The 26,020-nt window shown below is 31.4% G+C and overlaps 3 protein-coding genes across 7 annotated transcripts; 2 read left to right on the top strand and 1 right to left on the bottom strand.

Annotated features, from left to right (window-relative positions):
- The first annotated feature begins 32 nt into the window (after positions 1 to 32).
- On the top strand, positions 33 to 5,532 carry LOC116765913 (isovaleryl-CoA dehydrogenase, mitochondrial). Its single transcript, XM_061522007.1, has 9 exons — positions 33 to 212; positions 590 to 716; positions 1,231 to 1,309; positions 1,981 to 2,086; positions 2,461 to 2,622; positions 2,735 to 2,890; positions 3,120 to 3,311; positions 5,101 to 5,269; positions 5,346 to 5,532. Exons 1-9 carry the CDS (start codon positions 87 to 89, stop codon positions 5,477 to 5,479), a joined length of 1,251 nt encoding a protein of 416 aa, XP_061377991.1. The 5' UTR covers positions 33 to 86; the 3' UTR covers positions 5,480 to 5,532.
- LOC116765481 (bifunctional peptidase and arginyl-hydroxylase JMJD5) lies at positions 5,485 to 8,465 on the bottom strand. Its single transcript, XM_032654933.2, has 2 exons — positions 8,243 to 8,465; positions 5,485 to 7,657 (listed from the first exon to the last, which is right to left on the bottom strand). Exons 1-2 carry the CDS (start codon positions 8,448 to 8,450, stop codon positions 6,405 to 6,407), a joined length of 1,461 nt encoding a protein of 486 aa, XP_032510824.2. The 5' UTR covers positions 8,451 to 8,465; the 3' UTR covers positions 5,485 to 6,404.
- On the top strand, positions 8,055 to 26,020 carry LOC116765480 (folliculin-interacting protein 2). 5 transcript variants are annotated; one of them, XM_061522004.1, is made up of 13 exons: positions 8,055 to 8,255; positions 9,336 to 9,522; positions 13,244 to 13,356; positions 13,591 to 13,760; positions 16,964 to 17,065; positions 17,294 to 17,427; positions 18,283 to 18,407; positions 18,974 to 19,114; positions 19,574 to 19,723; positions 21,140 to 22,503; positions 23,940 to 24,066; positions 24,318 to 24,435; positions 24,733 to 26,020. In XM_061522004.1, exons 1-13 carry the CDS (start codon positions 8,182 to 8,184, stop codon positions 24,937 to 24,939), a joined length of 3,012 nt encoding a protein of 1,003 aa, XP_061377988.1. In that variant the 5' UTR covers positions 8,055 to 8,181; the 3' UTR covers positions 24,940 to 26,020. The 5 variants fall into 5 exon arrangements, with proteins under 5 accessions (XP_061377988.1, XP_061377987.1, XP_032510819.2 ...); XM_061522003.1 differs by having other exon boundaries at positions 9,333 to 9,522; XM_032654928.2 differs by having other exon boundaries at positions 8,056 to 8,255; positions 9,333 to 9,522; positions 18,298 to 18,407.

Raw genomic sequence — 26,020 nt, 5'->3', positions numbered from 1 at the left:
TAACAATGTGTCGTTTGACTGTAGTGTTTTGTAATATCATTTAGTATGTCGCGAGCGATAGCCCAGTGGTCACAAGTCACGTTAGAATGGCTCTCAGATTAACGAAAGTCCGACAATTATTTAAACAATGCACAAACACATCCATTTCAAGAAATGCATCTCACTATCCGATAGACGAGAATATATTTGGTCTCTCCAGTGAACAAAAACAGGTAGGACGTCTTGGCTTCATTGAACCCGATCATAAAATTTAGGTTAATTATTTATTACTTAATAAATGAAATAGTGTGATGTTAGCCCCATTTTTTTATCGTTTTTGGAAATTTCTTATAAAATTTGCAGCCAAACACTGTTTAAAATTACTTTAAGTATTCAAGTTAATTTGTTGACTTATAGTTTTTATTGTATGTATAATGGTTTTGATTATGGAGTTGTTGTAAATAATTTATTAATAATTACGTCATGCACATTACGTTTTAGATCCCAGTAAAACATTTCCAGTTTTTATGTTTATCAGTGTAATACAAAGTCTCAGATGTTTGCTTATATTTTTACTTACCGAATCAATATTTACTTCTTCATGTTACAGCTACGTCAAATGGTTTTTGATTTCGCACAAAAAGAATTAGCACCGAAGGCGGGAGAGATAGATAGAGAAAATAATTTCAAAGAACTAAGAGAATTCTGGAAGAAGCTTGGTAATCTTGGGCTATTAGGTAAATAATTATTATCTTGCCTATGAAAGTAAGGAGTGACGTTTACCTTATAGCCGAGTGCTTACCAGTAGTTTGCATCTTTACACTAGATAAGTAGATACAAATAAAGTTCCATCTATTCATTAGTAAATCTTTGCACAATATGTAATGATTGTAGGATATTTTAAAGACAAACTGGAAAATATTGCATATACCTAAAATACTGTGTCCACTTGTGTCAGGACTGTTCGTCAAATTTGCTTTTACTTGAAGGAAATATGCAAATATTCAGTTATTTGCGTCTAAACTAAAGCAAACGCATAAAATTCGACATTGTTTTTATTATATCTATACTACTACTATCTATATCTGCCTTTTGTGTTAAACATTATATATGCAAATCGAACTAATGATTTTAGATTTTGTATAAGAAAAAAATGTATATATTTGCCTAGGTATTTAATTAAACATTGAACTATTTTCATATGTAATAGATTTTTTTTTCAAATATAATTAATATTCCGTGAGATTTCAGGTATTACAGCCAGTCCAGAATATGGGGGCACGGGGGGGAAATACACAGACCACTGCGTTATTATGGAAGAGCTATCAAGGTACTTAATTAATTAATTAATTACTTAATTAAATAAAACACGAAAATATTGCTATTTAGGTTTAACTGAAGTGTTAATCTATAACAGATTTTAATTAGGGCATTTTTGTACTCAATTAATGAGATTAAAGTCACTTGCTCAAGTTGTAAAATACAACGAATGAAGGAAACAAAAAACGAACTAAGCAAATGTGAAATTACTTTAGTTATTTTGTCTAGATTTTTATAATATTTTAGAGTAATTAGCTTCGCGAGAATGTATTTCTACCTGACTCTTAACTTTCTAAAACTGTCTACTTGGTCTGGACTTTGCAACCCTATAAAAAATATGTTAAACGTACTAAGTACCTAAATTACTTATAATGTAGAGAGTTTAATAAAATTAACAACATTAAAAACAAATACACACCTATTTAAATATAATAAGCTAATATATACAGATAAATAATGATTCTGACAAAGAAAAATATAGTTAGTGATTGAATATTTTCAAACAATAAAAGTGGTGTCTTTAACGTCTTCACTGCCAGTGCAGTAATAATTAGGAATTAATTCACAGTAACGATAAAGTAGAAGCTATAGATGTTTTCAGTCCAGCTGATTCTCTTAAGAACATGAATTTTTATTAAATCTATTTGCTTAGGTGTCTAAGATATTTTGTACTGAATTCAGGGCCTGTGGTGCGATTGCATTGTCTTACGGCGCCCATTCCAATCTGTGTGTCAACCAAATCAATAGAAATGGTACTCATGAACAAAAAAACAAATATCTGCCAAAGGTAATTAAAACGTTTTATACTTTTCTGTACTATAAGTCATCGTAATCTGTCTATCAATCATTTTTTGGCGCTAAAGAGCTTCCGGCCATTAATAAATAATAGTATTTTAGGTGATAAAGTCCTAAGTGCGTTATACGTCCGAAATAAACAACGTCAATGGGCGTGTAACTACTGAAAAATGTATTACCTAATACACCCACGGTCCACGTGTTACGTAGTTTCAATACTCTATTATAATGATATCATTTAACGAAAGCCAATTGCGCAATACAATAGATGTAATATGATACATAATTTTCATTTTTTCTAAGTATAGACTTTACATGATGTATTTATTTTGATATAATTAATATATCTTTTTGATTTATGTTTAGTTATGCTCAGGAGAACATATAGGCGCTCTGGCGATGTCTGAGCCCGGATCAGGTAGTGACGTAGTCTCTATGAAACTACGAGCTGAAAAGAAAGGGGACTATTACGTACTCAATGGCAATAAATTCTGGATCACTAATGGACCTGACGCGGATGTTTTGGTGGTAAATAATTTATTTTAAAGGTTTTAGTACACATTCTCAAATCTCTAATAATAAAATATTGAATCTATGTGAAATAAACTTCTGAGTAAAAAAATCTTTTTGAATGTTGCAGGTGTACGCAAAAACTAGCCTTACAAACAAACCTCAGCATGGAATATCTGCGTTTTTAGTAGAAAAGGGATTTCCGGGATTTTCCACGGCACAGAAATTAGATAAACTGGGAATGAGGGGTTCGAACACCGGCGAACTCGTCTTCGAAGACTGCAAAGCAAGTTTAACTTTACGTCTCTTGGATTTATAGAGATAAACTTTTTGTGCCCTGCTAGAACGTCTCAATAAAATATATTTTTATATCATATCGATGTTACACTAAAAATTTGATTTATCAGTGACGATTTTTTACTAATCAGTATTAACAATATTTTTAGTTAATTTTTTTGTCATTAATTTCACATAAATTTCAAAGCGTTTTATTAACGATCAATAAATATAATTAGGTACCAGCGTCAAATCTTCTCGGTGAAGAGAATAAAGGCGTATATGTACTCATGTCAGGTCTGGATTTAGAGCGGCTAGTACTAGCCGCAGGACCTGTCGGTTTGATGCAGGCAGCGGTTGACGTAGCCTTCGACTATGCTCACACTAGAAAACAATTCGGAAAACCTATTGGTGAATTCCAATTATTACAGGCAAGTTTAATATTTGTAATTAAATGACATCTATAACTCATCAGTATTGAATTCTCCGACAATATACTTCACCACAATACATCAGAAAGTCCCATTTCCATAGGGTCTCCAACTTTCTACGATAGCCATGACCTTCAAGAAGATCTTAAATACATTTTTGGAAACGGCGATATCGTATCCAAACTAATCAAATTAAAGCGACCGAGTAGTGCCCGAAATAAGTTTTTAAGACTTGCTCTTAGACATTGACAACTAATTCACGACAGACCATAACTATACATACGCAGGCACCGCTCTCGCTTGCAAAAACCATCTCCCATTCCATATATGTCGCTTGTCGATGTTACTAACATGATCGAGATCTGTGGAATTATCCAAAGTCGGAGTCCGGGTGTGACTTTTTATAGCAACTAAAAAAAGGAATTGGGTCCATGGAAAGCTTAATTTCGAATGATCTACAGAATTTAATAGCTGTTAATGGGACACTCAAAGTCCATCAAGTACAGGGTACCGCATTCAGGCCACAAAACTTATAGATAAAATCACTCGGCAGTTTTTCTAATGAAGGTACTATTCGTAAAAATCACAAGATGGGTCTTTTAAAATACCCTACTTTACCTACCATGCCTGATTTACAAAACGTCTCGACTTTCTTCCCAGACCTATCTCGGGAAAAATAAATTCCAAGAATAGTTAAAAATACCGTTAACAAAGAACCAAAAAGTAATTATATCAAGGAAAGATTAAGTTAAAAAAACGGTTAAATAAAAAAAAAATGGACTTGACATAGAAAAAAAAATTGAAATCCAAGAAACATAGCTAATGGTAAAGAAAATATATCAACTAATTCAAAGGAGAATAAAGACAAGAATACTGAACAGTGATTGCGAGTGTATTATTTGTGATGTACTGCAAAGACAGTGAAGATAGGACAGGAAATGTCTGGATCCAGTGTCTATCGTGTAATTACTGGGCACTAGGGAGACGTATCAAAGGTTTACGTGCCCTGACACTGATAACAAAAAATTGCTTAACAAGATTGCAACTACATTGATAAAGTTATTATTTTCTATTACTAGGTTTAAGTAAATTTATGTTGTTACCTAATCTTTAAGAGAGATTATAACAAAATATGATAATGATAATAAAAGTAATGTTCAAAGATCATTTGATGATTAATGTAAGAACATTAATCAATAAGATATTTAAGCATGTTTTAAGTAGGGAATTAGTGTTCAAGCCAAACATTTACTTGATTAGGTATCTTTATTATAAATCATTTTTACATTATTAGAAATTACAGTTAAATACCAAATTTAAATAATTGTTAATTATATCATATTCAGACTTTGATATCAAATGATTTTTGACATTTTGCTCAGATTCCAGATTACACTGTCACTTTCTTGTGGCTTAATATTGTTAAAATGCAACAAATCAAAAATTAATAAATATTTTGTCTGTTCCGCTTAGTATAAGTATAAATCATTATACTCTTGCTTTTAGAATAAATTTCTCAAACAAAATATAAATAAAAAGTCAAACCGATATCATAATGATATTCTGCATCAGTTTGTAGGACTGCACGTTTACGTAATAGGTACTTTATGCAAGTACCTAATCTTGGTTTCATTGATATTGATCAAGTCGTATGAAGAGAAAGCTATTTAAATATTAATATTAAATTGCAATGCAAAAGACATTGTCTTGACACCATGACAGAATATATCGCAATATGTATTATGGAAGTCTTGAATATAATTTGGTTTCATATTAATTTTTATTTCAGGGTAAAATGGCGGATATGTACACAACGCTAAGTGCGTGTAGAAGTTATTTGTACAATGTTTCAAAGTCCTGTGATGAAGGACATGTTAACAGCAAAGATTGCGCAGGAGTTATTTTGTACTGCGCGGAAAAAGCCACGAAAATCGCTCTTGACGCTATTCAGATATTAGGTGCCTTTTCGTAACAATTTTTTTTTACCAGTTTTCACATAGAAATGTGTCTATAAATTGTTTTATGTTGTTTAAGGTGGCAATGGATATATCAACGATTATCCCACGGGAAGAATTATGAGAGATGCTAAACTTTATGAAATAGGAGCTGGTACTTCAGAAGTCAGAAGAATGTTGATAGGCAGGGCACTGAACAGTGAATATAAATAAGCCAATGAATTACATAGAATTTATTACGATTTTAAATAAATAATTCATAAATCTATGGTATTTCCTATTATCTAGATATGTAAGAAATATATTAATGGAATTGAAGTTAGTACAATTATATCTATAGCAACCTTTGGCTTACACTGAGGTTATGAACATTGTGGAATTTACCTATGACCTTTATTCCATTTCAGCGATTTCCAATTGGTTAGGTGTTTCCACATTTGTGTCCATTACTCAATCGGAACAACTTATGAATACGTAATAAAAACCAATGCAATAATATATTTAATATTTTAAGAAGAAATGTTTGTGTGTTTTGATAATAAAATACTACAAGTCGACTGTAGACAGAACTTATATTAAATCTCTTTATGTAAACCACATTATTTACATATATACAATAATTACAATATATACATATATAAAAAAAAAAAAACAAATTGTAAACAAAAATTGCAACAGTAACTAAAAGTCGTTTACATACAAATATGTTATGGAAAAAATGGCAGGGCTACAGATTCATTATATCTGAGGAGATTCAACTATTATTAACTAATAATAACTGTGTCAAACAAAATTTTATTAATCTACGCAAACAGGTCTTTTATTACAAGTTATTTTGCTATTCCTATGTCATACTACAATCACATACATCAATACAGTTGTCTGAAGTTATTATAATGATAAAAATGGAGAATTATTTCTACTAAACATCTCGCACCAAAAATATGTTTCGGCACATCACATGATTATCCAATCACCCATAACTACTTTTCATGCAAGAGGTAACACATTTATAACTACACAATACATCACTAAGACATTAAATTTTTGGAATAAAATTTTTGACGATCTAGGTTTATATATCTCGTGTTTGTCATATCAAAGATTTATTCTTACATAGGCTATGATTATTATTTATTTATTCCCACCAGAAACTAACTGAAAAACTGACTGACAAAGATTCCACAAAATGCCACCACTTCGGTGGTATATACAACATCTGGCCGGAACGTAGCACACAACAGTATCCTTTAGCCTCTTTGTACATTGGAAACTTTCTGAAGTCTGGGTTCCTTGGATCTATTCTGGCTGTGTTATTGAGCAATTCATGTTCATGCGGATATAAATATACTGAATCTTCAGGTGAGAAAAGGAAGATTTGTTTTTCACCTACAACTTGGGCGAGTAAATTCTTTTTGGGGTCATGATGCAGGGGAGATAGAGTGCCTTTTGGTCCATACCAAGCCATAATATCTATGTGTTCATCCTCATCTTCTTCAGAAAAGCAGCAATATTCTGGCTCAATAATATCATTTTTTAGCTCGGGAATTTGATCAAAGAGCTGATACTGGGCAAGATATCCTGTGGTCCCTCCTTCAGCAAATATATGATTTCTAATGAAGTCTTCTAATGTCATCAACTTCTGTGTCCAATTTGAATCAGTGTAGTCTCTTCCTAATTCAATGGAAACAGTTCTGAGACCAGCCAATTTGATAAAATAGTTCTGATCCTGCCATTTAGTTAATGCTGGCCAATGATTGATACAATTATCTAAAACAACTGGTTTCTCAGCGAGAATGTAATTTTTCAAAAATGTTTCCATACTGGGGCAGTCAATAACATCTAAGACGGTACAATTAAATGATTTATTTTGTAATTCCATATCACTAGTCAAACCAGTTTGTATATTTCCTTCGGGTTTTAGATCATCGGGTGTGAGAGCGTTATGAAGATATGATGCACAGTCTTGAAGCAATGTAGGTTCTGTCTCCGTAGGACAACCAAATAGTATGCCAAAATCAATTATTTTTAGCCCTTCTTTAATAACATCATTAGTCAGATGGGTACTACATTTTAAATGGCCCAGAAGGCGCACATAAGACGCAATCGTTATAGTTTTTCTTAAGTATAACCTCACTTCTTTCCAATTTCCTATATTAACATGTTCATACATATAATCAATGACAGCTTGGATTTTAATTATCGATGTCGCATTCAGTAAATTGGTATTATTTAATTGTTGTTCAATTATTGATTTACATGTTATATCTAGTTCAGAAATTTCCTTTAACGATGATATCACAACTGGCTTAAATTCTTCAATTTTATCATTAATATCTTGTAAAGTAGTCATCGTAAAACAATTTCGTTGTTTCACCAAACGAAATACACCTTTGGTAGAATATTATTTTTTTTATTATCAGCTACATTTTTATAAAAACAAGCTTTGATAATATTTTGCACTGTGAAATAAAAAATCAATTTATCTTCACAGCTGACATTTCCGTTCCATTTTACGATTAGTAAACAAAGTAAAGAATCCTATTCACTTGGAAGCTAAATGTGTAAAGAAACGTAATTACGTACTTATGGTTTCTGTTTTATTTTTTAAGATAAAAATAAACTGTAATCGAAATGCAGTATCCTAATTTTATATAGAAATATATAAAATTTTTAAACTGTCTGGAATTTTATAAACATATAATCGAATAACAACCTTGACCTTTGTAAAGTTAAAGAAAATTGTCTATGGTTAATCATATGACTATCGCACGTGATATGCCAAACTAGATTTAGTATTTACATTTAGTTGTAAATGATTTCAAAACTTATTTCTTGTGAGCCTAACTACATTTGTATAAATAAAATGATGTCAGCTAAGTCGGACTGCAATGTGAAATGATGTTAGTGATATAATGGCATTAATAGAAAACATCTTTAGAAGAAGAAAAATTGATTATGCTTATTGGGACTCACGAATCAGGGGCAGGTACGTGTTTTCGAAAGTAAATATTATGAATTTTGGACTGTTCCCTGATGTAAATAGCATTAGCAAAATCTGACGCACGAATCTTTCAGCATCTTCTATCGGATGTTGTAAAGTGAGAGGTGACGCACACTGCTCTGGCAGTGAGGTATCTCCGTTACCGACTAAGTTATCATAGCGGGGGAAGTCTTGAACCATGTGATAAGCGCGGGCGGCAGGGGGGAAACGTGGGCGACAGTTCGATCACGTCACTCAGGAAGAGGGGCGACCGTTCAATCAATGTTTACTTATTAATAATACGCGAGGTAGTACACTCGCACATTCCAAACCACTCGGCCGTTTGCCTATTGTCTCTTAGTTCCCTAAGTGCATTTAAAGTGAAATCTTTGTTGCATTTCATGAATAGTGAGTGCATGTGGCATAAATATTGCATGGCATTTGTGATTTGCATTGAACAAGAACAGCTAAATTGTTATTCAACCAAATATGAAATAAAATGAAATTTAGGTAAACTTCAGTTGTTTCTTGTTTTTATTAATGAATTAAACAAGTCATAATGAATGTTCACATACACTTGGGGTTTCGTTTAAATTGGTTGCAAGCGGTTAGAGCAGATCAATCTTGTATAAATTGTTATTTTCTAACAAACTGATCAAGTTGATAAATAATGATGCTGTGTGAGGGATAAATAATTGTAAACATGACAAAGAAAAAAATTATTTAAAATATATATAATGGCTGTAATTGTAAAAAAAACTGTCTTCCTTAAAGTTATTATATACATATAGATGTATATTGTTTGTTCCATGTGAGTACAAGATGTATTAAATCTCATAAGGCAAGTGATTGCAGTAAAGAGAAAGTTTTGGTGATCTACTTTGTATACAATATTCATTTCTTTATATATATGTCCTAATATTATTAAAGTTATTGTTAGGTATAGTTGTGATTAAAACAACAGTTATTTTGTATATAAGAAGTCTTCCTTAATATTTCGATCATGTAATATTATAAGTATAGATTCTAATTTATAAATGATAGTGATTGTTTCCTAACAGAAGTAAATTGTTTAATTGTCAGCAGAGCTGGTGAATTAGCTTTGGAGCAAGTGAGATTGCTTCTGTATAAGGAATGTGATCGTAGAGGAAGAAAAGTGCTTTTCGATTCATCTACTATTGATAAAGTATTGTCTGCAAAAAATGACAGACCAGATATCAAAATGGAAAAAATTCCCTGCATCGTTGAAGTTACAGATGGAAACTCATACATTGTGAGTATTAAATTTAATCATTTTAAACATTCAACAAATTGTTTGCTATTTCTCATATAAAATTACATATATTCCTTCATCAACTCAATAAATTTTAAACATCTTGTTGTGACCAAACATTAATTGTTATTATAATAATATGTTTAATGTATGAATAATAGTAATTTGAATTTCTATTATATTATAAATCACCAAGGATGAACATATATAGTATATACAAGAATGTTAGATTCAAGGTTTCAGTTATTCACAGATACTTTAAACAAATCATTAATGTCTGTATGACCTTTTTGGTTGTAAACCTTAAATTTGTAATTCTATTGGGTATTAATTTACTGTGTCGTTTAGATGTGTGATAAAATTAAGCACATATTATTTTTTATAAATTTTACGTATTACCTTTATCTATTTATGATATTGGAACTTGCAATTAATGATAGAGCATTTAACCAATAATAAGTGATTTTTTTTAAAGCTTTATATAAAAACTATTTGTTGTATACTAAGTCATTGTATTTCTGTTATAAAGACACACTCAAAGCTGAATTTATATTGATAGTAGTCACATGAAAGTAATTAAAAAGTTGTCCTCTATAAAAATACTTCATCAAAACACGAACATTTGCCAAAGGTCTGTTTCGTGGCGAGAATTCCGATGTACGAAAAAACCATCTCAATTATATCGTGGGATTAAAATAAGAGTATAATAAAATAAATACTTAATACTAATTTCATATAAATGACTATTCGTTAGTTTAAAATGATTCAGTACATACCTTAATGAAATATTATTCATATTATTTTACTTCCATAGACAATGCTTTTTTTTAGTTTAGTGCCTTAAAATATAAGGTTTGTTTTACACTAGATAAATTTTAAAATAGTTTTCATTATTTGGGTATTAAATGTTATCTATATATTTTTAATCTTCTTGTCTCAATCTTCAGTATAGCTGAATAAAGTTTTATGAGATTTCCATTAAATGTTTAATAGTTTTATATGAAAACGTAAGTGATATTTTCAAGAATAATTTCGTTAAAATTCCTTTAAAATACTATCCATTACTTTAATGAAAACAAACTATGAGTATCATTTTGAATAACCAACCACATTCAGACTAATATCGAAAAAAATTACAATACCCTATTTAAAATAATATGTAAGATCTGTATTAGAATTAACACTAGCATAGCATTAATGAAGGCTAGTACATAGTGTATTAAATTATTTCTAATTTATTATATACATAAGTGTTTTACTGCGTTTGTAAATAATCGTACCATTTTCAACCGTTTTTAAGCGTTGTTCTTATAAATAACATCAATTTATATGTAGCCACTCGGACACCAGATCAATTCACAGTTTATTCCCATTCAGCTCTATAAATAGACCACTTTATTTGTCAGCCTTTTTCATTGCAAACGATTCTCTTAAGTATTACGGAGCTTGTGCCGTGGGATTTTAATTTCAGCACGTCACTAATTAAGAATCATGGGACTTGGTACTCCTTTAATTAAACAAATTGTCTGTACTCGTTCTATGTGTGACAATATTCGTTTATTTTCGTTTTTTTTTTTACGATATATATATAAGATATGTATGTTCTTTTGTGAAGATATATATTAGAAACATCTATTGATAAAATATTATTAACATAAACAAATTAAATCAATATTTCAAATATAGAAATTAAAATTTAAGTTATTTTAAATTGACGTAATATACGATGCGTTATTATATTTTTGTGTTTATTAGCGTCACAGTTTAAAATAGTTAAGTTGAAAATAGAGCGGTCCATACATCATTTGATTCACGTGATGTTATATAATATAATGCATCGGGACGTGAATGTTCATTCATAACGTAATTATTCAATGAAACTTTACATTACTATTAAATATATAAAATAATTTTATTTTGTTACCGTCTTATCCGTCATTATAACGAATTGTAAATAACAGAACAAAAAGTTTTCAACTATTTCAGTAATCAGTATATAGAATGCCGTGGTAAAAAAATATAGGCCAATGTCTATGGTTTCATATGTTTGAAATGTAGAAAAAGATAGTATATAATTAAACGTGTAAACCGTAAAGAATAATTAGCGGGTATACGGTTATCAAGAAGTGGGAGGAACATTGTGGGGTTGTAAACTAGGTCGTTGTCGATCTTATATAGTATAATAAAGTTATAACTTTCATTGAAAATGATTACTTAAGTATCATGAATATTTATCGTATCGTATCGGAATTTTATTACTCCAGTAAATTTTTTGTTTCCTGTTTACGTAAACTTCTGTTTTCTTGGGGTATAGGAAACCAGTTTATCCAATCCCTTAATCTCTTGATTAGTGAGTATAACGATAACTTCGACTAAGTGGGTTTTGGGTATACTAGTTTTTTGGAACATGTCAAAGTAATTGGCAGTAATTGACAATATCGGGTCTCTTCTTATGTAATATAAACATTTCTTATACATTTTAAAACTATTGTCATCCTTCTTGGAAATAGGATGATACAAATCTGTACAAATATTGCAAAAGATTTAGATTTACTTCTGCCCCGACTGTTAATTTTTTTTTAATGAAGGGAGACTATCCTCTCAGGTCTATAGCTGGCAAAGAAAATGAAGGAGAGGAAGAGTAAAGAATGTCTTGAATTACAATATACAACGTTTTCTTTTGTGTTCTTGCACCGTTTGATGATTGATGCTTTAAGGCCATCCAAAGTGTACGATTGGATGCAAAAAGGCCAGAGAAAGTCTTTTCTCGTTTGCAAAATTTACAAGCCAGCCATCGGTTTTTTTGTATGTATGTCTAGGTTCGCTTGATACCAAAATTGTTAGGTACGTGAGGGAAACCTAATATAGTTATACGATATTATTGGAATAATATAGTACCGTTCTAAAAGTTCTAGTTTATGACATTTATCTGATGACCTTAACGCAAGAACATTTGGTTTGTCTTAAAACCATGGTCCCTTTAAACCACATGGATCTATTGCGTCCCAGATATACATAGTTCTCTTTTTGTGAACATCTTTGAGGGGTTGGTAAACTTTTTCTTTGATATAATGACACAAACGGGATCGACGCGAAGGTCGTGGAAGAATCGTACGTTAGAGTAGATAATATGTTTAGATTACATTGTTCAAGGTGCGGTTGCGTTGAAAATTATTTCAGATTATAATTCCTTATTTAAATAGCTGATATTTGAAAGAATTGTTTTCTCTTTCTTCTTTTGTCTTTATGATATTGTTATTGTTAGTTGAAATCCTCGTTAGTTAAAATATATATATGCGGGCTGCTTTTTGTTTAATAATGCTCACATATATTAGAGTAATATAGCAAGCTCGAAGCGTTTTGGTAAAATCTAGTGTCTAACAAATCAAATGATTTCTTGACTAGTAGACGCGAATAAATAGCAAACAAATACTATGTATGTAAATATAAGACAAGTAAGGAAGTAATATTGTTTTACTGGAAAAAGCCTCGATAGTAGCAATATTTAACTATTGATATACCAGTATTTTAAATAGAAATATAGTATATATAAACAAAGACTATTTAGTGTCATAAAAACGTGAGCCTCCAACTAGTTCTTCAAACAGAGAAGTTTAACCAGTTTTATCCGTACTACTGCAACAGTTATCACTAAATCAACAATATATGAATTATTAACAAACATTTGCTATCTGTGTTTTCAAAAGTATTTTTCTCTCAGTACAAAGGTCAGGCGACGGATGCGAGTGTCCTCGGTGAGATGATATTCGGAGCGGTGGCAATGAATTGCAAGAGCGTTTCCTTTAAGATACATATCATGAATGAACCGAAAAGGTAACGCCGAAATAAAAAACTAAATACATTCTTTTGTAAGAGTACATAAATGAGAATATAGACAGCTGCGAATGACTTTTTTTTTGTGAATTTAATTTAATGTGTCGTTCTAAAATACAGACATAAATTCACGAAAAGAAGTTAAGTGCAATTGTAAAAAAAAGCGAAGTCAAAACGTACTATATTAATTCGCTAACAATTAAAACTTATGTATGATATTTTACTTTGGTTTAGGTTAATGTGCACCAAGTTGTTCAGTGTGCCTGTATCAAGGAAGACCAGTCGGATGGAAAGGAAGGCAGATAGTTGTAGCGGAGATGTCAATAGATCGAGGCCTTTGAATATGACGTTACTGAGAGAAGAAGGATTGGCGTTGAGCTTCTCATTGGATAGAGGCGATTCTGGTGAGTTAGCTTTATTTGAAAACGTCGAATTAAAAAACCTCTAGCTTTATTGTCGGTAATGGAAGTTCTGTAGCTTTTCTGAAACAAAAACTTATGAAAATAAAAGCTATTAAAAAAAAAATATCAGATTATAGTCATAAATTTCAGATGCCATAAATTACTTTGCCCTTGGCGTTCTAGCTAAGAATTCGTTAAAGATATTTTATTCTCATATTTCAAAGAAAATTCTGTAGTATTTTCGGTGTTTCGAAAGAGTAACTAAATTTTATAGTTAGGGTTATAAAAAATATGAGACGTATATGATTTATATGATACTGCAAGGTAGTGTAGTTAGAAAAGTAATTGGAACGATTTGTTATCCTTGTTATAGGTTCGGATCCTGCTTGTTGTTGGTTTTTATTTATATACCTAACTGACGTAATTTCAGCTAACTGTTATGTCAATTTTTATACTATAATTATACACGTGTATTCATTGGTATATTACCGTGAGTACGGTATTCCTATCGGAATATGTAGGGTACTCTTGGATAGCGGTCAATACTCGCGTCGTCACGATAGGGTTATAGAAATCATATGTGAAGCGGCTAGTCTTTCGGTAGCAAGCTAGCTTTGTGAGAGAAGGCCCTAGGGCTACAAAATCAAACGTCAAGCCTTGCTCTATCATTAAAGCGGTTTCAAACATAAATTAAAAGACTCGGGCTTGTTAAGAACTAACATCAGTTCATTCTTGGAATGTGTGTCGAAGGCAGCCCTTGTAGGTTCGTTACAAATTTGGTTAGTTAGAAAGAGGAGGCTGGATGGTGAAGGTGAGCGTTTAACTCGCGTTAGTTAGGGTCCCCTTAAACCTATACCCGGTTCGCAAGTCCCAGGCACAGCTGAAGATCCTCTCCCTGGAACACCATGGAGCCGGCACCCGCATCGTGAATCCCTGGAATGATGAGAGGTTTCGTCTCTTTTTGATGGATAATTCCTGAAATATTTTCACTTATTCCGTCGAATATAATATATGGATGTCTAACATTCATTTGAATTGAATGAATGGTATTGAGAGATTATATGAACACAATTTAATAAGATTGCCGAACATGGAATGGATCTTTGAAACTTAAAAATAAATATTACAATAAAATTAAAGAACACGTGAATTAACTATTTATAGTTGAGAAATAACATTTTCTTTGTTATCACGAAAATATACAAATAGATACAAACCCACCTACAGCATGAAAAATATAAATATATTTTGTTCAACAGTCATCGCGTTCGGGTTTTGCGAAATTAGAAAAAAAAAATCAAATGCATTTTAAAGTACTTTTAAATTACTCTCACAGCCGGTGAACTAATTTGGCAATATTAACGATGTGTTCATCGACCTTCCGTATGTCAACGTAAAGTGAGTTTTTAAATCCCTGTCAGCTTCATTTACGCAAATGGCTTATGACAGCATCTACTGAACCCAAAACAACAATCACGTGAGCTGTTTTGACGTAATTTTGTTAACGATTTCTATTTTTGAAAAGTGTTCTTTTTTAAACTATAGAAACACATCTTTTGCAAAATGACTTTCAACTTTATAAAGTTCATTTAATAAAACTACGTTCATAATATATAAATTTCGGGATGTATTTCGACTTGCTTGTTTGATGCATTTGAAATTTCGTATTAAAAATTTTAACCAAAAATACGCGAGCGGATGTAAAAATATATGTTTATCTGAATGTGTTATTATTAGGAAAAATCGTTGTAGTCATATAGTTATTACATATAAAAAATATAACAAAAGTGCTTAGTACTTTTACAACCAGTTTTCATTGACGAACTAAACACGAATAGTTTTCAGTTTTCGCGTTCATATCCCTTCATTCATGTATTATATATAATTGTAAGCTGTTTAAACTTTTCTAGCAGTAGAAAGAATACTCACAATATTATGTTTTAGAATTCTGTGTAAAATTAAAAATATCTATTCATAAAGATATGTTATTTTGTAATAAAAACCTTTATTTATTATTATATTTGCTATGCGATTTTAACTGAATACAAAAATAGAACGTACAAGAGACGTTCAGCTTATTTGATTTGGTAATGCGTTGTCAGTTTTAGTTATTTAAGGGCAAACAAAATTATCAAGAAAACGTTTTGCTTCCTACTAAATATAGTAAACTATAAATATTTGTAGTTTGTCTTTTTTATAGCTTTTTAAATTGTTTCAATTGTCGTTTAGTATTGGGAAGAGGAAAATTTTAAATTTCAAGAGTAGGGAATTAAGTTTGTTCAACTTTTGCTTTTTCGGAGTCTTATAAAAGATATCACTCAGAACCAAATATCTAAGATTTTCGCGTGTAGTCATTTAAATGAAACTAATCTTCTGCGAAACTAATAGTTTTAAATTATATTGTAACTAACTACATTACCGTATCTAGTATAGCTCGGCTTATGTTATAGATTTTGAACTAACATACAATTAGACATATCATCAGTATTCTTCTCACACACCTAGGCTCAATTTGTCTTTAATTTTAGCAATTAGTTTTCTCCAATTATAATATTATAAAACACAGAAACGGACGATATATATTTTAATAAAAACGTTCTGAAACTTGAATCATTTTATATTAAGATTATGAAAGCATGAAAAAAGAATTTCGGTTAAAAGAAATGTCGAGATATTTTTATACATGACATTTTTATAAGGAAGAAACAAAAGGTCCCATATGATTAGGATATAATTATAACTCAATTCTCAATCTGTGGCTTACAATATTTTTACTTGAGGTTAATAAAAAAATCCTCTTGTAAAATTCACATTATTAATATAGAATTAAAAAATAAATATCTACACTGTAATTCAAATAAAATTTTATCAAATGCTTTTGTCGTATAATATTTTTTTACCGCGACTTTGATTTCGGGAACTCTTTTCCGGCTTAGACTCTGTATTTACAGTATATTTTGGATTTTATTTAGTAATTTCTTCACTCTCTTTCGGTCGAATAGAATAAAAACCATCCTATATCCTCTTGGTTCTAAACTATCTCCCATTCAGTTTTCACCAAAATCTATACAGCCGTTCTTGAGTTACAGTGGAGCTAACATGACTTTCTTTATAAATAGATGTCGTTCTCAATTTAAATATTTAGCTCATATATGAAAGTTTAATGTTTTGGTTATATATTTATTGTAACTTTATTGTATACAAAGGTTTCTGTGAGACATCTTCGTACAGCAGTTTCGGTACAAGCTTCGATTACCTCACCATGTTTCACGACTGGGATCAGAACGGCGACGAACACTACTTTTATAGTAAGTAAAGGTATACAATACGTCTGAAGTATACGTTTGTATTTAATATAATTCATTTCTATGTTAATTTATTTTCATATTAAGTATTAGTTGTAGTTTTATTAAGTATTGGTAACAATAATTTTTGCTTACGATATTTATAGTGCAGTGTCAATGAAATAATAAAATAATAGGCTTAGAATTAAATTAAACATACTGTATATGGATAAATTATTAAAATACCAACAGGTCCAAGTTCAAAGTTAAGCGCTTCAAGCGGTAGTTTAGCTAGACGCACGTCCCATAGCTACGCTACTCGCTTCGATTTCGGGAATACTTTGAAAGTACCCACCAGTAGTACAGTGTGTAGCGCGGATTCGCAGGTACGTTTTGATTTATTTATTTATAATTTTTCCTTATACCTTTATCTGATATTAAAACATATGTTTTCCTTATAACGATTTGTCATTAATTTGTTCCGGACTGTGATAAACTTGAATAGACAGATGAATTGGCAAAATTTTGAACATCATGTTTCTATTATAAGCACCCTATATAGGTCATATATAATGCTTAAATAAATTTAATTCTAACGTTACAAACAAACACGTTATTTGAATGTGTAGATTACGGGTGTAATTGTGTCGGTTAGTGATTTGACAAAATCTGGGTTTAAGCCCTGTAATCTTGTTTGACGACTGTTATCAAATCGTGATAATGTAAAGTAAATATCGAAGAATTTATTTGGACCAGCTGTAAACAAATGTATGGGCTCGTGTGTATCTGGCTTAATGAAGTATACATCTAAACAGTATTAATTACAAGATTTTTCCGTTATATCAAAATCTCGCAGTTATTGAATAGTGTGTACCAGCCTTTACATTTTGTTAGAATGTTTACAATTCGTTAGCATTATCAATGATAATATTAAGAATTCAATTATGTCATAAAACGATTGTTATCGGAACTCGTGACGGGCGACCGTTCCCGATCATGTGATGCCGTTGTTGTCGTAACTTGTACATGTCGTAAATTTAATAGTACATTTATAGTTTTACAAAAGTTCCTTGAAGTCCTATTGATATTAAATTAAATTCTAATTTCAAAATTTCTATGTATATGGATTTCGTGTTCACACACACTGGCGTTTGTTTTACGTATGCCTCTTTGTAGGCAGCGACAAGTATATGAGCTGACAATTTTATTATAGTGTCGTGTATATATATATATGTATATAGAAATTGTCTGTGCAGTTATATAGCAGTTCAACGAGTACGTCAGACAGTTTGGCGAGCACTGCGTCTACACGACGCGCTAAACTCGGACTAGCGTTGCTAATTACCTTTACTGAATCTGATGATATGTAAGTGTCGTTTACATATTAAAACTAACCTGTCTACATACCGGCCTCGCGTGTCTATTATGGTTTTAAAATTACGAATTGCGAGTACTTTCTTGGGAAGATAACTTTTTAATATTTCTTTTCATTACATATTCTGCATATTCCAATTGTTTTTTTTTTTATGAACATGATATATTTTTACAAACCTTTGATCTAAATAGATTTTTTTCACGAACGACGGCATGGCTTCAAAATGGTGCAAAACACTGTCAAACTTAATTTCTCATTTGTCATCAATGACCACACGAATAACTCCTAAAAATAAAATGGAAACCAAATAAATAAAATTATATTAAAGCAACAATTTGCGATGTCTTCAAATAAATACACATAATATAGACTAAAAATTTCAACGAATTAATGGTTTTTATGTAATTTATATTTGATATTTGAAGTAAGTCTGGAGACAGGGCCTCCTGCTATATCAATCTCTGCCCCTGTAACTATAATCTCTGCCACTGTCTCATCGCTCCCTGCCCCTGTAATGTTATTCTCCTCCCCTGTCACGTGTACGTATCTCCCCCCAGGGAGTTGATCCGTCGCTGTTTAGAGTTATCACCACAGCTGCGGTCGCTCGTGTGTCGTCTACGTCTCGCAGCCCTCACCGCTGGCTCCGATGCATTCTTCGTGTCCACGCTACACACGGCCGCAGGACACGCGAGGAGATGGTATCGTCTCTTCCAATCATTCATATATATATGTTTAGCTTTCATTTTAATTTTGCCCAAAATATGAGTACGTGCGTATAATAAAAGTTTAATTGAAACTTGCATCACTTTTGTTTACAATACATGGTATTTGATATTGATATTACATAATTGTGTTTTTCTTAAACTTCAATAGTTTTTCAATATATCGCTTTGTGTATCTTTAATATTATTGTACATGCTAACTTCTTTCCGTGTCTAAAAATAAGGTATCAATAATAAAAAAAAAATTCATTTCATAAACAATTATTTTTGTCTTTAATTTTCCGTACATGAAACGATTGAAATGGGTTTAAATGATTTTTACTAAAGAATAAAATAATAAAAACAAATAATTACAATATTACCTATGAAAATTACTATGAAAGTTTCAACTTTCATTATAACCGAACTATGAAACATATGAAAGCTGTGCTGCAGGTTGTCGGAGTTATTGTTCGGACCGCGGCTTCATCCCACGTGGCTGCTTCTCGTGTCCAGTGAGCCTTCACAGGCAAACAAAATGGCCGACAGGCTGATAGAAGATATATGCTCAGTACTAGCTATCGGGGACACAAAGGATACTAACTTGTAAGTTTTACTTAAAATTACTAACAAAAGAAAAGTTTTACTTACAAAAGAATGCGTAATACACTTATATAGGATATAAAATGGTATATATATAGAATAACTTACAAACATTCGACAATACTACACTATTAATTCGATAAATACAAAGCACGTGATGTTCCGGGTTGCACAGAACGCTGTTATTTATCGCCATCATGTGATAAATACTATTTGCGTATGTTAACTCTCCTCTTCTATATTATTATTTCGTATATTTCAGCACCGATCAACATTGAAGTTTTGTCATACATTAACGTGTCTAAGTGCGATATATCAATGAGACGGCTGGATAATATTTAGTATAGTAAGTGTTTTATTTTCAGTCGCGTCCGCGTATAGCTCACGTGCGAATCCGTTGTGTAACTTATACGTGGGCGGTGACTGTGAGGTGTGCTTCTGTAACATACGTCTCTATCATTCAGTTGTTCGGCATTTGACACGTCCATTTGTAAATATTTTAGATTGTTCGTCATTTATATTAGATATATTCATAGTTTCTATAAATAAATGTGCTCTGTTATTGCTACTTGGTTTTCATTGTGATGCAACATTTCTATTTATTATGAAAACTGTAAAGATTTCCGTTGCGTAACAGACGCTGGTTGAGATCAAAAAATTTCTTTTGAACAAAATCTTTTGATTCTCACACCTCTTTATAAAAAAAATATCTTCCATTATTCTAAAAAGTATAATACTTTTTTTTAAATCTCAATAATAGAACGATTTATATACTTAAATCCAGTACTTCCGGTCTTTCTTCTAGCAGTATGTAATCAAGGCAGACGGTATTCGTATGTTTAATATCGTCGGTACAAAAAAATTCGACAAACGGAAAGGATTTATCAAATTGACATATAAAAAATTACTATAGAAATTAATTTTAAACTCGAAATTCGTATTGAATCAGATAAAAAAACTATAATAAAACTCGCGAAAATCTTAGATCTCATTATAAAAAAACTATAATATAGAATAAACGCGACTTAAGTCAGAAATATATACAAAAAAAAAAATGCTTTGTTATTTATATTTGGAAGAACAAGAAAAATTAGATTGATGAAAACGTAAATATAATTCTGAGTTATATCCTTTTATAATTTATTGGATTATCTTGTCTTTATAAATATCGAAGGTCCAATTAGTTCTCGATAACAGAGAAAGAAATTTAAATATTATTCAAACATTTCTGTTACGATGAATCAATCCTATATCAACTATTTATTTTGAAGTATTGTCACAAAAAAAAAAAATTGAACCTTATTAACATTTGTTAATAAGGTTCAATTTTATTATATATATATGTATATGCTCTGTGATAGTTTATGTAAGTCAAATATTCTCGGAATACTATTTTATTCTTTATTGCATTCGTTTCAGTTTCATCAGCACCCTTCTAACGCACGTGTTAACTCACCACCTCGGCTGGGTGACCACTGTAAGTCCCTACGACAGAGTGGAATCAAAAAATACAGGAAATTTGGACACTAAGAGGCCATACAACGCGCTCTGGGCACAACTGACGGATCTCTGTGGATGTATAGGATTTCCACCGAAATCCGCTAGGACCATCATAACCGGCAACAAGAATATACTGTTCATTAATAGATTACTGGACGTTCTTACTTATTTTATACGTTGCGGTGACGTCAAGAAGAACGATTTCGTGTATCGAGACTGTTCAGTGAGCGAGGTCAAAGTCATCGATGTGAAAGCTGCTAGTGAAAACGATAAATGTGATTTGAATGACTATAGTACAAAATATAGCTTGAAAGTTCCATCATACAGCGGTAGTAGTGCGAGTACTTTAGTGTCCAGTGAGGTGTCTTTGAAGAAATCGGCAACGTTCGTTGATTTAAATAATGTGCTCTCTAATTTTGACTTTGCATCTGATAATGGGAGCAAATTGAGACGGCATCCGACCATGATGATCTCATTGAAGGATTCTGACTCCAGCTCAAACGCGTCATCAGAAGAATGTGAGAAGAATGTTGTGTTCGTGCTCGGTGATGATGAGAAACTTGTGGGGTTGAAGAATAAATCAAACGGTAAGAGGAATCTAAAGAAAACTTCAAGAGCTTCGGAGACAGAGGAGACAGAAAAAGCTGGACGTGACGATGTCCGCCAAGAAAAATACAAGTCATCACAAAGCCCGAAGTGCTGTGACCAAACACTCAAACATTCCAAGCCCATAAAACATTCCGGTTTTAAATTCGAGTTCGATAAATATCCGCAGATAGTAACTAATTATATGAAGAGCAAGAACTTAGAGATTCTAGATAGACATTACATAGGGAAGCCGGGGAACCTGAAACTGGACAATTTCCAGTTCGATCCAACATTCGTACCTCCGATACAGGAAGACAGATGCGAGACCTGTTACAAGTGCCAGTTAATGGAGTCCATGTTGCAAACTCCCACCAACGCCTCCGAAATGGAATATATGAACGATATACCGAGACAGTCGGAACCGCAGATCGCTAAGGAGACGATAGTCCAAGAGGAAATGACGCCCAAGACATTTGTTAGGAAGCGCAAAGAGAGTACCGTCGTCGTGAATGTCAGGAAGCCTGTGACCGAAGTGAAGGTGAAGGTAGACGAAGACAAAGATAACAATGTAATAGAAGTGAAGCAAGTTTTAGAATTCCCTGTTCCCCAAGTGTGTCCCATCGCTAAAACTGACTGCAACGATACACTTCTAGGCGGCATTACTGACCACTATGTACCTGATCTTATATTACAAGGTAATTACGATGATTTATATTGTGTTTCTAAGTTTAATTTATCGATTCATTTCATTAGAATGGAATTTTAGTACGAACATTGTAACTATTAAATATGTTATACTACATTTTTCTTAGTAAGATTTCATCGTATATATTATCTGTGTCTAATATATATTCCTTATAAGAAATAAAATTTGAACTATCGTATACCTACTGTAACTTAAGGACGTGGAGAATTATATGCAAACGCTTAACGTAACACGTATTTGTCATGTTTTTGATTTTTTCTATTAATAGTATCTGATTTAAATAATATATTTTGTACATTATGGTTCTTCAAATCGTTATCGGTCAAGCGTGATTGATTATATTCACATGTCTAATACGTGTGACTATACACATATAGTTCAATGTGTGCCAAAGTTGTTTGTCGTAAACATTGCTCGTATTTACGTATTTGATAAGTGAAAGTTGGAAAATTACAAACATTTGTTCACATAATCCTTCTCTGTTTAGGGATATTATGTTTTAACTACAGAATGAACTTTTGTTAAATTTAATCTTCATAAATAAAATCTTATTTTAACGACTAGTAATAAAAGTACCGGATAGATTAAAAAAAATCCTTTTTTGTCTCACATACAGCCTTAAAAAAATATATTATGTTATTCAGTATAAAGTTACACAAGCTGCGAGGAACAAGGATTTTATAAATTCTTCGTGTTCAGTGATGTGTGTTTAATTGCATGTAGTAAAACTATTAATATATCAAACAATGCGTACTGAGTCGCAGCTGTCACCTAGAAGAGAATAATTTGATTAGCTTAAAATATTCTTATAAACGAAGACATTACTAAACTAAGCTGTGAGAAGGAACCTTTGTTTTGATTCTGTCTCGGCTAGTAGTAAATATTAAAAAATAGACATATCATTCGATGTATGACGTCATGAAGGGACAAAAATAACCGTAGCCTGATGCGTGATCAGGAAAAGTCCAAATTGTCCAATAAAATGACTAAGATTAAGGTACAAATTTCATGAAATGTAATAAAAAACAAAGCGAGAAAGCAGTGATGCTTTTGTGGTGCCCATCAATAGAATTAGAATAGAGCATTAAAGTTCCATTATCTCATTTAAAAGATGACACGAGCTTACCACAAATCTTTAAATTCTACTATATAAAACGCCCGTATAGACATCCTTAAATACCTTTATATGGGTATGATTATGAACACCGTCACGCAATTTTATGACAGCAAAATAATTGTTAAATTATATTGTTTGACGTGTACAAAACACAGACATATGACGAAGACGCAATCGCTATATTTGTTTAATCCGTAATAAACTGGTAAACCTTAGTCTGCAGCAACTTTTCGTTGCATCATTGAGATAATCATACGTCTTATATAGAGAATTTAACTTTAAAAACTATTTGTACGTTAAATTTACAGGAACAATCGCTAATCCGGACACATGGGAATCGGAACTTCGGAGGGATTTAGATCTGACGTCGTATTTGAACAAGAGCTCTGATTCGCCTATACAAACTGTAGCCATAGTCGGTGACACTAATACTTGGTAAGTACTAACTGTAATTTATTATCTAGATTAAGCGACCGAATCTATCTTTCTATTTATCTACTACAGTTAGTCTATCTACGTTGGTAAAGTTACTGTTACATTTTACTATATATTTTTTGCAAGACTATAAGTTTTTTTTTATTAAAACGTGTTCTTAAACATTATTATACCATTTCCAAAAAAATAGCAAATTAGTAACATTAAATTTTAAATTAATTGTGTATTAAACAGTATTGTCCGTTTATCAGGCAGGTGAGAGTTTGTGGGCGATCAGTTGGTCCTATGGGAGGGGGATTGTCGCCACTCGTTGGTGGTATTTTGGACGCTTTACCCGCCATGAGAAAAGCCAACGTACCCGCCGCTCAGGTAAAATATATAAATATTTGTATAAGCTTCACCTTTCACTAACAGCCACGTCAGATTACTATAAAGAAATAACATCATAACAAGTTAAATTACTATTTTTATTTTTTTGTCTAATTGAATCCTCTCGTCAAGTTTTGTTTCATGCTTTCATATCCAATCAAAATCATATCCAAGGAATTTTCATTAAAAAAAAAACACACTCGATATCTGCACAAGATTCGTAATACGTAAACATTTAAATTGTTTATATAGAAGCAAAATAAAACTAACAAATAAATATGTTGATTTTTATTCCAGTGCCAACTATTTTTGGAGAGCAAACTCCGCGAATTCTGTGTACTATCAAAAACTTTAGCCGACATATTGATGTCCACCGACTTTTGTGATATAGCAACACTAACAAAATCTTTGAATGTGGATGTTAACGACGTCCCCCTATTATTGGCGGTCGCCACAACCCACACGCCGGAACTAGCTACTAGATATGGTATTAGCTATAGATGATAATGAACTAATTAATAAAGTGCAGCGCTCGGTGAACGATATGCACACCCTGTATAACACCTGCACTTGTCACTGAAAACATAACTCGGACGCCATAATTGGGTATAAATAATTACAAGGGGGCTTTAAAGTTTATGTTGAAGTGTAACACTTTGTAAGTAATCAATAGCAAGCACTTCTCAATAAAATATTATTGAAATATAAATTGAAAAACAGCTGCTAATAACAGAATTACTTACATGGTAAGAAGTTTTAAAATAAAGTTTAAAACTTTGGAATTATTGTGAACTTCAACAAATATATATTATATTGAATTAAAGTGCTCACTTTTTCTCAATATTAAAAATCAGATTTTGCATGTGATGATTATAAAATATATACTGTCTGCCAAACTTGGTATTTATAATGTGATAGACAACTTTAAAATCAAAAATTACATATGTATATAATATTTTTATTACCTAAGCACTGTTATATATTTTATATAAAGTAAAAATTTTAATACACATTAGTGTGAGAAGTGTGACCTTATTAAGGTATAAATTGACATCTGTGATTTTTTATATGAATAGATATAAACATATTTATATAAAGATTCTATGTATATGTAAATAATATGTTATTACAATAAAAATGCTAATCATTTATAATATATAAGGGAATTTCAGATAGTGAGATATATAGTCCAAAACAATATGTACACAGCTATAAGATAATTATTTGAAAGTTTTTTCCAAGTAATAAATAAAGAAAAATTTTTCAAAGTTTTTGTCGTTAAAGTCACATCTACCCGCAGGACCAAAACATTTTCGTTAAATATCGCCGATTCCATATCAAAAAACTGAATCCTCGAAATGATTTCTGCAAAAGAAAATCCCTGCAATTGCATTAAATCAGAAGTTTTTTTTTTTTGGGTCAAATCTAAAATCTTTTGTATTTAAGTTTTACACAGCGTACAATAAATACTCCTTACATACGTACCTTACTCTATCACTGTTATAAATGCATAATAATATATGTGATGTAATTATGTATTTTTTTATACTTAGACTTTAATAAATTATTATTTTTTTCACATTGA

The sequence above is a fragment of the Danaus plexippus genome, chromosome 11 (genome assembly GCF_018135715.1).
Source record: "Danaus plexippus chromosome 11, MEX_DaPlex, whole genome shotgun sequence".
NCBI classification, from domain to species: Eukaryota; Metazoa; Arthropoda; class Insecta; order Lepidoptera; family Nymphalidae; genus Danaus; species Danaus plexippus.
This window is presented reverse-complemented; position numbering and strand designations above follow the sequence as displayed.

Bases quoted from the DNA above. Each gene is read 5' to 3' on its own strand.
- LOC116765913 (XM_061522007.1), top strand. From the start codon at position 87: ATGGCTCTCAGATTAACGAAAGTCCGACAATTATTTAAACAATGCACA. The intron at 1,310-1,980 runs GTACTTAATTAA...TACTGAATTCAG, and splicing joins ATTATGGAAGAGCTATCAAG to GGCCTGTGGTGCGATTGCAT. The intron at 2,087-2,460 runs GTAATTAAAACG...ATTTATGTTTAG, and splicing joins AAAACAAATATCTGCCAAAG to TTATGCTCAGGAGAACATAT.
- LOC116765480 (XM_061522003.1), top strand. From the start codon at position 8,182: ATGGCATTAATAGAAAACATCTTTAGAAGAAGAAAAATTGATTATGCT. The intron at 8,256-9,332 runs GTACGTGTTTTC...TTTAATTGTCAG, and splicing joins GACTCACGAATCAGGGGCAG to CAGAGCTGGTGAATTAGCTT. The intron at 18,408-18,973 runs GTAAGTGTCGTT...ATCTCCCCCCAG, and splicing joins TTTACTGAATCTGATGATAT to GGAGTTGATCCGTCGCTGTT.
- LOC116765481 (XM_032654933.2), bottom strand. From the start codon at position 8,450: ATGGTTCAAGACTTCCCCCGCTATGATAACTTAGTCGGTAACGGAGAT. The intron at 7,658-8,242 runs GTGAGTCCCAAT...ATTCTACCAAAG, and splicing joins CACGTACCTGCCCCTGATTC to GTGTATTTCGTTTGGTGAAA.